The 15,018-nt window shown below is 37.5% G+C and overlaps 1 protein-coding gene across 4 annotated transcripts in view; it reads left to right on the top strand.

Moving 5' to 3' along the window:
- Nucleotides 1-13,056, top strand: part of FGF13 (fibroblast growth factor 13) — a 214,672-nt gene extending 201,616 nt beyond the window's left edge. For all 4 annotated transcript variants that reach the window (XM_008569799.1, XM_008569800.1, XM_008569801.1 and 1 more), the window contains 2 exons: nucleotides 9,920-10,118; nucleotides 11,628-13,056. In XM_008569799.1, the coding sequence (XP_008568021.1) occupies nucleotides 9,920-10,118; nucleotides 11,628-11,764 (336 nt within the window). In that variant the 3' untranslated portion in view covers nucleotides 11,765-13,056. The remainder of the gene's footprint in view (nucleotides 1-9,919; nucleotides 10,119-11,627) is intronic.
- The last annotated feature ends 1,962 nt before the right edge of the window (nucleotides 13,057-15,018 follow it).

Raw genomic sequence — 15,018 nt, 5'->3', positions numbered from 1 at the left:
AAAAAAAAAAAAAAAAAAAAAAACTACCAAAATCCATTATAATCATTACCTTTGCTATCATCTTTATTAAACTGTCCCTTACCTGTCACTTGAATGCCATAACTGTTAAAGCAGTTGTAGAAAACTTTTAAAAAGTAGGCACTGCTTTAACATAAGATACTATTAAATTTTTCATTATTGTTTTTTATCAGTAACCTACATTATGATAGTAGAACTAGCAAAACAGTGGTTTGGAACAAAAGAAGTAAGATCACGATGTTGTACTTTTTGTGACATAGTAATTAAATAAGACATGTAAATGTCATTTGGCCCATTAATACTGGATTATTTCACAAATCCCTGTAATATCATTTGGACTTAGATACACATTATAGTAATTCTAGTTTTAGAATCTTACGGTATTTTAAGCTCTAAATCGAAAGCTTTATTGGTACTCTTGAAAAGGAATCACTACTGTAAGCGATTTTCACACATACAATTAATGTGTGACATTAACCCCTCACAGAAATGGGAAGGTGCTTCTCTGTTCCATTTGTTTTCATTGATAGTCACTAGTTTTTATCCCTGTTTCAGGTTGGGGTGGGGTGGGGGAGAGACCACATTTTCTCATCTGTCACACAAGGTGAAAGTTAAGGCAGGGGAAGGGATCCGGCAGTCATTGAGCATTTACACATAAGTTGCCTAAAGTCAGAAGGCTGGAACGTGGAAGAGGCAGATTTGAATGGAGCGCTTCAGTGTTCAAAGGGGCAAGGCACACAAATAGAGGAAAGTCTGAACCTTCAGCAAATGTTGGAACTGCACATTTAGAAGGGAGTTGACATTGCAGCTGTTGTCTACACAGTAACTATTCTTTTGGTGAAAAGGTGCAATTGTGATTGAGTTGATAAAGAAATGACTTGTTAAGCTTGTTAAGGGCTCCTTTCCTGTGGTTTTCTCACCTGCAAGGTGGTGGGAACTCCCCTCTCAGTCCAGAAGGATGTAGATTCACTCTGAAGTTTTTACCAAGAGGTGTTATTGACATGAAATCTGATCATCCTGTTTGCAGAGGGGCCTGCTGCAGTGCCTGGCACACAGTAGGCTCTCAGTAAGTAGTAGGTTAGAATGAATTCTTCCATTTACGTCTTAAATTAATGAGTTGATTTCCTCCATTCAGACTCGTGGCATGTTACTGCCACTACCTTTCATTTAGCTCGTTTCAAGGGGCAGATGAGAGTAGAAATGCGCTGTCTTCATGGAAAGATTCCTCTCTTTATTGCTTCATAGCCTCAGAAACAGTTTGCAGACATAATGTGATACAGTAGTCCAGTAGCCCTCTGGGACACCATTCTCATCCTTGGTTTATAGATGAGGCCTTTGCACCTTGCCCTATGATACCAGGTTTTATCTTTTGCGGTGGAAAGCATGTATTAGTGTGACTTCCATTTGAGCAGTCGCTATTGTCTAGCATTGCTTTCCTACCTTTGCAAGAGAAAAGATAAGAAGTCTTCTTTGAAAGTCTTTGAAGAAGCAGACTCCTGCTTATTGTCTTCTGCAGAGACAGACTCTATCAAATTTAACATACCCACTATCCAATGCAAATCAAAATTATGATCTTCACATTTTCCTGAAGTGCTACAACATCCTATATACCCACCTTGGTATGATTTTATTTTTAACAGGCTACCTGCCTTGCTAGAGCTTTTCAATTGATCTAAGAGGAAAGAAACTTTCTCCTTTGCATGTTGGTTGGATCTCTGAAACTTTTTCCGTCAGATGTTTGCAACAGCTATTTAAAAAGATACAATCTGCTAAGCATATCCTGCTGACTACAAGTACCTCAGAACTCATTCTCTTGCATGTAGATTTAGATCCCACTCTGAAGTTATGAGAGGGGAGTACTGCCACAAATGAGAAAGCTTCGTAGCCACAAATGAGAAAGCTTCGTAGCAACAGAGAATATCTATCCAGTGGACACAAATGAATTCTACTAACTGGCTAAAAGACAAGAAGGTTTATTTGTAGAAATTATATCTGATATTCAATTCACCTTTAAAAATACATAAGCCAGTCCTGCCATTAAAAAAAGCATATATACAGAGTTAATACACATAACAGACAGAAAATATTTAGGGAGTTATTTGCCTTAAAGAAATATCCACTTAAAAAAATACCTTTTACACAGATTTCTGTTCAACAGTGAGATCTCCTAGTAACTTTTAGAATATAACTTACTGTTCACACAATCTTTCTGGAACATATTATGTGTGAAATGAAGTACATCCTCCGCCACCTAATTAGATTGCCTGAACAATCTATTTTCTTCTGGAAGGTTGGGTCAGACTGACATTGGGGCCAATCACACAGTCTTGAGGACATGTGGCCCATCCCTTTTCTTTGTCATGAATCACAGCAAGTTAATTCCATTTCAAAATGTATTTGCTGACCAGGCTTGGAGCTTAGTGAGGCCTTTCGATCATATAATTTTGGCATTATGACAAAAATAACCCCTCTTAGCCTCTGTAAGGGAAGTATTATTCTTGTTTGGTTTGATCTTATTCTTTTTTCTAGCTTATTTTAGTGTGTTTTATAAAACAAATTGCTTTGTAAAATTTGACAGCTCTGAATAATCCATTGGATGACACTGCTTTATAGAAATATATGAAAATCCAGAACAACCTAATAGAGAGGACTGAATGAATTCCCAGGCTAAAATATGGTCATCCCTGAGTCCTAATTCTATTTTGAACAGGCTGTTGGTTGACAGGCCCCTTAATATTTTTCTCTTTTTTGTTTGTGAAGAATTAAGGAGAGAAAGCAATACTGTGCTGGCATATTTTGTGAGGTCAACATAAGGGAAATTAAAATGTCTATGAAATATCTTAGAAGATAAAAATGCTACCAAGAAATTTCATTGTAAACATATGAAGAAAAATAGTCCCATGTGCGTAGTCTTAATTATAATTTGCGTTTCTTCACAAGTGGTTGCTAATTAACATGCATACTTTTAAGTCATTTTGTGGTGTGGTATTTCACGAAGCCCATTTTAAGCACCTCATTTCTTTAGTGCTGTGACTTGAAACACTGCAGCCATTTCAGCCTCCTGCAGACAGAAATGAAAAATGAAAGGAGGCGAAACAGTTTTCTGGGAACCAAGCTTGGAAAAGAACACTAAACACAAAGTGTATTTCATGCACAGTCCTAATTTTTGGCAGAATTTATATTCTTCCATGTTAATAAAACACACATAGCCAGGCCCTTTCTTTGTAAATTGATTTCACAGTGAAAAAAGAACCTTGGAAAGGAAAGAGAATTTATTTTGCCCTGGTTTTCTGAGCATGTATTATCAGAAGTAATCCCACATTTCATGTTTGTGGAGCTTTACAGTTTTCAGATTTTTTTCACATACATCATTTCATTGGATCCTCATACAACAATCCAGTAAGGTCAGCAGGACTGGCAAAATTTTTTCACTATTTTACAAAAATCAGGCTAATAGAATTTGATTGAAACATTTAACTATTTACAGATCCGAAAACTAAGAGTATAAGTTTCATGCCTATGTCTTGGTTACCAGGAAATCTCTTTATTCTTGCAATTTAAGCATTGTTTTGTCTTTATTATCCTGCCTTTTCTTCTTCTTTCTCCCCCTCCCTCCCTCCCTCCCTCCCTCCTCTTCCTCTCCCTCCCTCCCCTCTTTCTCTCTTCCTTTCCAGTGTTTTCAATTGCATTTATCTGTAGGCAACTTTCCTCCATTTATCACTTACTCTTTCTGTCCTCAAAGGCAATTTCTGACTTGTCTGCCTCAACTTTAAAACAGCCCTCTATTCATTTGAAAAATGTAGTGCCACATTTACCCCTTTTTCAGATTTGCGCAAGGGAGCTTCCCAGGTTTCTTCATATGACATTCCATTTTTTTATCTGTTTATTTCATCGGATGTGTATTGATCATTTACTATAAGACAGACCTTATACCAGGAGCTGCCCTCAAGTATCTCATAGTCCAGTGAATATCTGAGTGAATAAACCATACTCTGTTTATCATGAATTAATAACTTTGCTTAGCTACAGTGTTGATTCCCTCTTCCCCAACCTCTCTCTTCCCATGCTTTGATCTCAGTAATAATGAAGTTCATTCACATCACATATACCCTGGGAGAGAACATCAAAGTCCTGAATATAATAATTAGTACTGGATTTTGAAATCACTGATGAGTAAGCCTATATAGAGAATATAGGTAGTTACAGTGTCACCCCCATGGGTATGATTGATGTTTTAATATTCCAGTTTTTAAAAATTTTTAACAGAGTTGAGAATCTAATTTTAATCCGCATATTATTTTCATTAGGCTGGGGAATAATTGACCCACACAAGTTAGACCTGCTTAAATAACCTGCTCACTTTAAATCTAGAAAATTAATTATCATCAGAACATAGCTCAGAATTAGAAGAGTGTCCCTTGCTATTGGCAGTAATTGTTAAATTAATTGGATGATCAGGCTGCCGAAGATGTGACTGGAAGAGAGGAGGGGAGGAAAGGGAAGTGGGAGCACTGAAGGGAAAGGTGGATTAGTCAAAATATGTTTATAGAACCTGCTGAAAAGAAGAAATCATGTGTTTCTAGCTTTATTATCAAGCATTGTTTTAAATGCCCACTCATATATCTGTAAACTTTTTATTTTGGTGTTCTGTGGTACCTACTTTAAAAAATGTTATATGTGAATAAAACAAAATATACTGAGAAACATTAATCTATACCAGGATCTGTGCACTTGGCGTAACATACACATATGTGAAACGTTATACTTAACATGCAGTCCTGTTATCACAGGCTTTGTTCGACAGTCTAGGGGCTTAGTTTTGCCATTTTATGTAGAATGTTCCTCTCTCTAGATCCAAGGCAATCAGTGCTGCCCACTTAAAAAATATTTCTTTTGAGAGAAATGTGTTAAAAGGAAACATTTACAGTCTACATGGCAATCCTCAAAGCTTCCCATCCTGCTGAGATATGGACTCAAATGAAACACTGCCACCCTATCCATGTGACCATAGCTGAAAATACAAGAGCAGGGAAAAAAGTATGAAAAAACCTGTTAATAAGGCCTATGTTTACTAGATTACTTATTTTAATCAGGAAGGCGTTTGGTTTGGCCTTTACTTGGCTCCCTATAGGGAAGCCACCATCACAGCACACACATCTTCTGACCTGAGAAAGCCAAAGAGGCACTGCACTCTCTCTATACTTTACTCTTGGTGTCAGGGGCAACCGAGGGCACTGTTTCTTCTTCTGATTGTAACAGAGAATAGCAATTTACACTGGTCCCAAGCCCGTGATCTGGGCAAAGATGTTTTCTGGCACACCATTGGCTGTTGTGGTTATTTGCATATATCCAACATTACTGATTGCACTAATGCCTTCTTCACTTGCCTATCAGAATTTGTGTGGAGGTCTGATATGCCCTGATAAGGGCAATCAACCTTAACATATGTAGCTGTCACAATTCCTCAGTACATTCTATTGATGTGATGTTTAGGGTTTCAAATGTTTACTTCTTGTTAGTGATATTTCAACCTCCAAAGAATTATTTCCCCCTTAATAGTGTGAGTAAATTATTAAAAAAGGAGTGTTAGATTTTGCTCCTGGATCCATTTGTGTTCTAAATGTGGATTCCCTGTTCCTTACCCAAAATATGATCATTACAATTAACTGGTATGGATTCCTTAGATAAGTTTCAATATGCACCGAGAAGAAACAAACCTTTAACTTTAAGAGGAATAGAGATGATTATACAGAGGAAAGATATTAGAGACAGATTGATTATTTCATGAACTAAAAGGACATTATTTCTTTGAAAAAATACAAATATGCAAGAGAAGTAAACAACTTTTAAGAGAAATCGATGCAAAAAAGGTTACAAGATATAAAGCACCTTTTCTTTTGTACTCATGCCAAGTAAATTCTTAGAGACTATGCAGGGAGGAATACATGCCATCTTTTTAACTCATTCATTCATTCATTCATTATAATAGCACATATTTATTTAGTGCCTATTAAATCCAGAGCACAGTGATTGCTGCCTTCATTTAGTGCCTCCTGTATATCAAGATCACTATGTTACCTTCTTCCAGAGCACTGGTGAGCATCTCCAGATCAACCAAAGTAGGCTGGTTCCTTGGCATACTAGTATGTCTGCCTGGTCTGCTCTTAATAGGGCTTTCCTTGCTTGGGCCAAGTTCAATTGCTGTTATTTATATGAATCACTGCTGAGGCATAGAGAGACACAACTGCACCCATGCCCTTTTTGGTGGACCTTCCTGTGTTGGGTGAGATGCTCACATTTTTCCACATTTGAAAAAAATCAAACCTTTTCTGCCTACTCATTCCAACACTGTATAAAATGACAGTGTCACACACAGAGAACAGAACACTCCTTTGGTTGCTTCAACGTTCTTTTTTTGGCCTCATTTTTCCTTCCTCTCTACTGAGATTTTGAGTCCAAATTTAGTGGTGATGACTAAGAAATTGCCAGGATGTGACAGAGTATTCAGTTCATTGAGTCCTGCCTTGCCATTTTCCAATAGTTGTAACAATTGCCAAGTTTTTCCTCTGAACGTTGTAGATGCCATGTTATTCTTAACAGATATTAAATTGCGCATGCAGGATCTGTCCAGGCAATGACAGCCTCCTTCTACATACAGATGATATTTATCATATGATATTAAGAAAATACCCTGTGGACATTTTACTGGTTGATACTTCTGAGTCCTGGAATTTAATGTTTAATCCTGAATCTCTGAAATTCAAATTCCATAAACAATAATTGAGTGGTCTGCCACGTGCTAGGCAATATGACCAGTCATTTTTGACGGGGGGGAAGGTAGATTTGGAAATAAGACAAATTCCTTGCCATCTGTAGCTAATCACACACATATAGACGGAGTTTATGGGAACACAGATATGGGTGTAATCAGCTCTTTTGGGGAAAGATCGTATATGTGGGTACTTCAGAACATTTATGGAAAGATTTGTATCCCCTTTTAATTCTGTTTTTCCACGAATGTTTCGAAGAACCCTTGTAAAATTCCAGAAACGGTCATATTTGAGCTAGGCCTTGAGGAATGAGAAGAAAACAAGTAGATGGAGAAATAGAAGAATGATAAAAAAAAAAAAAAAAAAAAAAAAAAAAAAAAAAAAAAAAAAAAAAAAAAAAAAACACTACAAAACAACTGAAAATATGGATCTTTTAAAATATTCTTTTAAATAAATATCTGAGCTCACAAAAAAGCAAAAAAAAAAAAAAAAAAAAAAAAGGAATGGCGGCATCTGTGAAGGCACATGTGCACACATGTTTCTGTGGTGGAGGATGACACTGGACGGCATGGGAATAACTGAATTATGGAGATTTTTACACGCCACATCAAGTTGTTGTTTTTACTATAGGCAAGGCAAAATCATCGTAAGTTTCTAAAGAAGGGAAATTTGCTTTAGGAAAGCAAATCTGCCAGCAGAAGAGGAGAGAGCAGTTAGGAGGTTGTTACAGCAGTCCAGGGAAGAGGTAAGAAGGGCACAAACTAGAGTGGTGGCAATGGGAATGAAACGTGAAGGTCACAAATCATAGACTAGAGAGCATGTGAATGAACTTCAAGGTCCGCTGAAGTTTTAAGTGTGAGTAACAGCCCGGACGATGGACTCCAGTTACTGAGACAGGGAACACAGGAGACGTGGAAGGTCCGAGGAAGTGTGTGCTTGAAATATTCTTCCCTTTTTTCTGTATTGAAAGGCTCAACTAAAATGACACCCTCTCTGTGAAGCCCTTCCCAGTCTCCCAGTCAGAATTAGGTCTAGCTTCCTCTGTTCTCATTTATCACCTCCCGTATGCCCCCTCTTTCTGTACTTATGGTAGCACACCTTGTGTTCAGGTCACTCGGGTACAAATACATGGTAAGCTGTCTGAGGCCACATATTATTTACCTCTGAATTTTTAGCACCATCCAAGCACATAACAGATCATTAAAAACTATGTATTAAATGAATGAATAAATGCTGCTATCTAACACATGACATTAAATGCAGCCCTTTTTGAGACCTGCCTTAGAACACGCAATGATACCATCTCATCCTTCCATGATCAGCCATACATTGTTTATGTGGCTAAACAATATCACCTGCCTTGATCATGTGTATTATTCACCAGATTTATTTTCAAATGGTGTCTGACTTTTAATGAAAGTGAAGTCGACCCTCCAAAAATGAAGATTTTTTTTCCAAACGGTGATTTAATATTCAAAGAATTTTAACAACATTCTATGCAGTTGTGCTCATCACCAGAGGAAACGTGTAGACTTTTAGTCAAATTTCTTTGTAGTCATACCTTGGCTTTCCCTATGCTGAGAATTTCTACAAAGAGGAGTTTTCACAGCCCATAAATAGAACACTTTGGTTCCTACCATGTGACAGTTGCCTTAGAAATACAATTTCTTTTTGAGTAGGTTGAATTTGTGTGAGTCCTCTGAGGATCTATCAAGTGTGCCCCTAGGTTGAAATAACCCAAAAAGATCTTCCAATTTGTGCACTCTGGAGGCCAGATGGGGGGAATCAGGCAGATTACTGAGTGAAACAGTTCATGGATTCCCAGAAAAAAGAAAATTGCTTGAATACTTAAGTTTCAGAGAAAAGCTGCCTGGCTTGAGGAACGTGTCCTTCTTTGCTGAACTGACAGAGTGCTTCAGATGTTGCTTAGCTAATGTGCATTGCTTAGAGTGATATCCAATATGAAAAGGAAGGTAGGTAAGACCATGGAGACATTTGGAAAAGACTGGTGTCCGAGAGAGCTTGCACTATTTTTACAAGGGTTTTTTTGGTGATATTATCAAAAGTTAACATCTGATAACATCTCAGAAAATTAGTGAAAATCTGATAGCTTCATTGCTGCCTCCATCTCCATCATGTGTAGCTCAGTTAGCATTTTCCTCATGATATCTCATTCCAAATGGGCCCTCTGCTATTCTACGGATCACTTTTAGATTAAAATCTACTGTTCATTTGTCTTAGAAATGGGTATTTGTAATGGTGTGTGTGTGCGCGCGCATGTACGCACGCGTGCACACACACACACACGCCTTAAAAAGGTTGTTTTTTTTCCCCCTGAAACAGTCTGTTGAGTCAGGAGTCCTTCATTTGAACGTCCCAGTCTAAAGAAAACATGGCCAGGTACACGGCAGAAAATCATATTCCAGGGTTTAAAGTCTCCTGGGCTGCTCTCTCATGTCTGCTTTAGAATTACTATAAATTCCTTGCTTCTATATTGATTTGCTTGTAAATGTTACTGTAACAAGGATGGGGTGAGGGAGGATTTTTTTTTTTTTTCTATTTTAAGTCAAGGTCCAATGATCTAAAAAAAAAATGAATTTTGGTTTACCTTAAAGTAAAAGGTAGCCTCTTTTTGTAGCATCCTTTTAGAAATAAAGGCAGCCAGCATTGTAACACAGGTTTCAGACTTGTGCAATTGACAACCATAGTATATAACAACTTGCAAATCCATGCAAATTAAGTACAAGGACCGAATGGTTTCTTTCTCATATTTAATTCTGAATGGAACAAAGCTCCATGTGACAGCTTTATGCCTGTCTCTTCAATCTGTGGCTCTTGTCCAATATATTATACTTATGTGGCTGGTTCTAATTTTCCCGTCACCTATTACAAAGAGACGTAATTATTGATCAATAGCACTTTCACTTAGGGCTTCTTCTAAAGCATCATGTGAAATGTTATATATAGTCTGTTGGTTTCCTATGATATTAGTTTATACTATTAAAATAGAGCATTGGTCATAGAAGATTTGACAAAATATGTTCCAAACTCCTAAAAGGCAATACTGGATGATTCTACATGAAATTCATAGCTATAAATATTGAGTTTTTGTTTATTTACTTTTGTTGCAGGAACACTTCACACCTGAGTGCAAATTCAAAGAATCAGTGTTTGAAAATTATTACGTGACATATTCCTCAATGATATACCGTCAGCAGCAGTCAGGCCGAGGGTGGTATCTGGGTCTGAACAAAGAAGGAGAGATCATGAAAGGCAACCATGTGAAGAAGAACAAGCCCGCAGCCCATTTTCTGCCCAAACCACTGAAAGGTAAATTTGATATCGTAGAAGCTATGGATTATGGTACTAAAAATACTAATCAGTCCTTTATCATGCTCTTGAAAGTGGAACATAAATCTTCCACATCAAGACATTTATACAAAAATTTATGAACATTCTATAATACTCATATATATTAAGGGAATAATTAAAAATCATAAAACATTAAGGCATTGACAATAGCATCTACTCTACTGATTTTAATTTTTCCATAGTACATTTACATGTAGTAATACCTTACTTATGTGCAAGTAGCTTAATTGCTAACTTAGGACAGCCAGGAACCCCAAATTATGCCAAAATGGTCCCTAGGCAGAAACATAGTTATTAAAATGTGTGCCCACTTTAACACTCACTGGAAAGCTCTTTTAGCCCTCTCTGAGGGCCCAACAATATTGTTCCAAAAATTTTGTTTTCCAGTCATTACCAGCAAATTAGTAGCAAATTGGAAAGGGTGAGGGGTAGGAATATACTGTGGAAGATAAGGATATTAGAAGTAGTGAGACATGTAAGAGAAGGGAAAGAAAAATGCCAGAAGGTAGGGGAAGACCTCAGAGAGGTTACCAGCCTGAGGTTAGGACAGCGGTTTAGAATAGGGCTAGACTGCCCAGTTCAAATCAGCACAGCACTGTGTTTTACAGCACATTTTCTAAAGCCAGACTACATAGATTCAAGTGTCGAACAGGTTATTACCGCTGCATGCCTCTAGTTTATCTATAAAATGTGGATCAAAGTACTGAAACGTCATAGGATTCTTATGTGGATTAAATGAGATAATGCATGTGAAGAACTTAGAGTAGTACTGCATAATTATAAGCTAGTACTGTTATTTACAGCACAATAGTAATAATTGGTCTTTTTACCATTTATTACACCAAGAATTGTGCTAATATTTAGCATCTGGGAGGGTTTCATTTTAAAGTATGATAGAAATCAGTGTTTGAAATTGTTTTGAATTTTAATATTTAGCTTGCACGGTATCCTGTATATCATATGTAGACTTCTAAGAGCTTAATTAAATGCATTTTTTAATAATCCTTTCGTTGTAGCTATAAGTGATAGAAGTTAAGCACTAAAATTCTTTACACACTACTGCACCAAGACCAGCTTTTGCTTAATCTGGTCCACTGTCTACTCAGTCCTTGAAAGCAGCATTTCTCATGTTTGGTTTAAGGCCCAGAAGCCTAGTAACCAGAAGAAAAGTTGAGGGCCAATACGGTGTGGTGTTTTTTAAAAAATGTTTTTTCTTTTTTTCCCTTTATTAAATTTCTTTTTTTAACTGACACATTAAAAATTTTGTGAGTTTATCGACAACAAGATATTTGAAGTATGTATACATTATGGAACTGTTAAATTAAGCTAATTAACAAATGCATTACCTCACATACTTCTTATTGTGGTGAGAACACTTAAAATCTATTCTCATAGCAATTTTCAAGAATACAATACATTGGTGTACCCATTTGAAGGCCATTTACACCATCTTTCTGTGCTTTTCAGTGGCCATGTACAAGGAGCCGTCACTGCACGATCTCACGGAGTTCTCCCGATCTGGAAGTGGGACCCCAACCAAGAGCAGAAGTGTCTCCGGCGTGCTGAACGGAGGCAAATCCATGAGTCACAATGAATCAACGTAGCCAGTGAGGGCAAAACGAGGGCTCTGTAACAGAACCTTACCTCCAGGTGCTGTTGAATTCTTCTAGCAGTCCTTCACCCAAGAGTTCAAATTTGTCAGTGACGTTTACCAACCAAACAGGCAGAGTTCACTATTCTGTCTGCCATTAGACCTTCTTATCATAAATACTAAAGCCCCATAATTCAGATTGAGCTTGTGCAAAAGAATGCCAAGCATTATCAGTGAACTAAATCTGGGAGAAGGACTGCCAAATTTTCTCATGATCTCACTTGTACGTACTTCGGAGATGACAAACCAAAAAATATTTCACAGCACTAATGCTGATCCAAATTTGCTCTCCAGTCAAGAAAATTCAAAAGACCACAATTGTTCTTCAAAAACAAACAAACAAAACAAAATTAATTGCTTAAATGCTTTGTAGGGGCAAACAAAATTACGTGAACTGTGTTGTTTTCTTGGCTTAATGTTTTCCATCTACGCTTGATTCAAACGTACTTTACTTTGGTGTAGTGCAACTTTATCATTTCTAAAATTCAATGGTTCTATTGACTCTGTGTCACTTAGTCCAAATCAACCAAATTCAGGGTTGAATCTGAATTGGCATCTCAGGCTCAAGGTAACAGTGTTCTTGTGATTTTACCTTTATTCTTTTTTTCTTTTTTTCTTTTTTTTAAGATTTGTAGTATTCTGGTCAAGTTCTTGTGCTGTACTTTGTGCGTAGAAAATGAGTTGTATTGTCAACCCCTGTCAGTAAAGATAACTTAAGAAAAGATTATCTTCAAGTGTAGATTTCTCTTAATTCCATTTGTGTATCATGTTAAAATATTGTTGTGGCTTCTTGTGTAAAGACAGGAAACGTGGAACTGTGTTGTTGTCTTTTGTGTTGTTAAAATAAGAAATGTTTTATCTGTATATGTATGAGTCCTCCTGTCTTTGTATTTGGCACGTGAATATTGTGTACAAGGAAATGTTAAGACTGGTTACCCCTAAACCACATATATTATACTTGCTACTGGAAAAGTGTTTAAGACTTAGCTAGGTTTCCATTTAGATCTTCATATCTGTTGCATGGAAGAAAGTTGGAATCTTGGCATAGAGTTGCATGATATGTAAGATTTTGTGCATTAATAATTGTTAAAATCTGTGTTCCAAAAGTGGACATAGCATGCACAGGCAGTTTTCTGTCCTGTGCACAAAAAGTAAAAAAAAAAAAAAAAAAAAAGTTGTTTAATATTTGTTGTTGTATACCCAAATACGCACCGAATAAACTCTTTATATTCATTCAAAGAAAAATTCTTCAACATGTATTTATTGAGCATCCATTATGTGCCATTAACTATAGTAGAAACTGGAGTTAAACACTGAATTATGCAGGTAAGGTCACTGCTCTCAGATAATCGACAGTCTAGAGATTTATGTTAACATGAACACTCTTCAAAGTGTGTTTATGGTACTAATTATTATACTTGGACTTCAGATTGGAATCTGAATTCTCATTCCCATTCAGTGATTGAATTGTACAAATGAGACCTATGTTCTGGTATTCTCTCTGCCATTCAGTGTCTTTTCTCCTCTCTGTTCCTCATTTCTCTCCTTTGTAGAGAGAATATACAGGATTAAATATCTAAAGTCCTTTCCACCTCTGAGAGCTGAAGGAAAATGTAAATGTTCTTTAATGCTGATGACTTTTCTGTAGCTCCCCAAAGCTGCCATTGCGTTGGCAAAGAGTGCTTCAGGAATAGTCAATGTATAGAGGGAAGAGCGGTAGAACAGGTAAAACTTAACTGACTGGTACTTTTCAGGGCATCTGCACAATAAAGGTGTTGGGGCCTAAAGCAGCATGCTTTTGCAAGGAGGGGAGATGGCCCATTCCTAAGATGTTGGGGCCACATCCAACACGAGCTCCTAACTCAGCCTAGCCAGGCCCAGTCCAGTCACTTTGTGATTGCATCTTAAGCTTTCATCATCCTGCCTCATCTTGCCTGAGCTCTAAAGCATGCCTGCATGGCTGAGGCTGGCTGCCTATCTTGGACAAGGAGCTTTTCGTACCATGTTTTAAACACCAATAGACACTCAACCACCTCTCCCTATTAAGTCTTAGCAATTTTCAATCAATAGAGAAAAAGAGTGCATTGTCTTTTTCTTTCTCCGTGAAAATTTAAGGTTTGGTTAGTGACTACTCTGGTTGCTGGTTTTGCTTTTGTATTGTTCAGGAATAGTGTAGGTCTGCTAATAATAAACAAATCAGCACTTTAGTATCTCAGGAATGCCTGGCATAAATAGGAAGAGGTCAAAAGAGCCAAGAAGAATCCTTTACTCCCAGCATTCTTTTGGAGCTGCCTCAAGTTGTTTTTAACAAAAGGTGGTGTTTAAATAAATCAGTAAGTAAATAGTCCTCAAAGAAACCTCCGTACGAGTGATAATACCAACACTTTCACACATCTTTGTTACACACTCATGCATGCACACACAGACACTTCAGTAGCATTCCTCATAGCAGAAAATTATTAGTCTTGCTACATCTTTGATGAAAGACAAAAAAGATTCTGTAGTCAGAGAGTTTTGGAAAACACTGCAAACACTATTGGTTCTCAGACTTAAACACACAACAGAAGCCCCTGGAAGGCTTCGAAGAAGACTCAGATTGCTGGACCCCGCCTCCAGAGTTTCTAATTGAGTAGTTCTGGGATAGACCCAAGACTGCATTTCTAACAAGTTCCTAGGTGATGTCGAGGCTGCTGGTCCTGGGGAACCACATGGAGAGAGCCAGGAGCATATGCTATTCCCTGTTCCACCATTTAAAGTGTGCATTAGCACATTACATTCTGAAATGCCCCATATTAAGGAAGTCTGCTTAACTTTGAGACATGCTGGGATAAAGAAATTTATTTAATCACAAAGCCGTATTTTCACAGAGAACATATTCACACTGTAGTAGAGGGGTGGTCCTTAAGTCTTTTGTGGGTACCTGAATCACCTGTGTTTTGCATGCTTCCATGGTTTTAGGCTGGGCCTGGGAATCTCCTCAATCTGATGCTCACCACAGTTTGAAGACCACTGCTCTATAGGCATAGCACTTGATCTCATGTTCTCACCCGTAGTGGACTGAACTATGTCCCCCCAAAACTCACTGAAGCTTGAATTGTGTCCCCCAAGTTTTATGTATTGGAAACTTGGTCTCCACTGTGACTGTTAAGAGGGTAGGGAATCCTATTATGGTAGTTGAAAGGTGGGGCCTTGAAGAGGTGATTGGAT

The sequence above is a fragment of the Galeopterus variegatus genome, unplaced genomic scaffold (genome assembly GCF_000696425.1).
Source record: "Galeopterus variegatus unplaced genomic scaffold, G_variegatus-3.0.2 Scaffold530, whole genome shotgun sequence".
Classification (NCBI taxonomy): domain Eukaryota; kingdom Metazoa; phylum Chordata; class Mammalia; order Dermoptera; family Cynocephalidae; genus Galeopterus; species Galeopterus variegatus.
The sequence above is the reverse complement of the archived record's forward strand: the minus strand, read 5'-3'. Positions and strand labels throughout refer to the sequence as shown.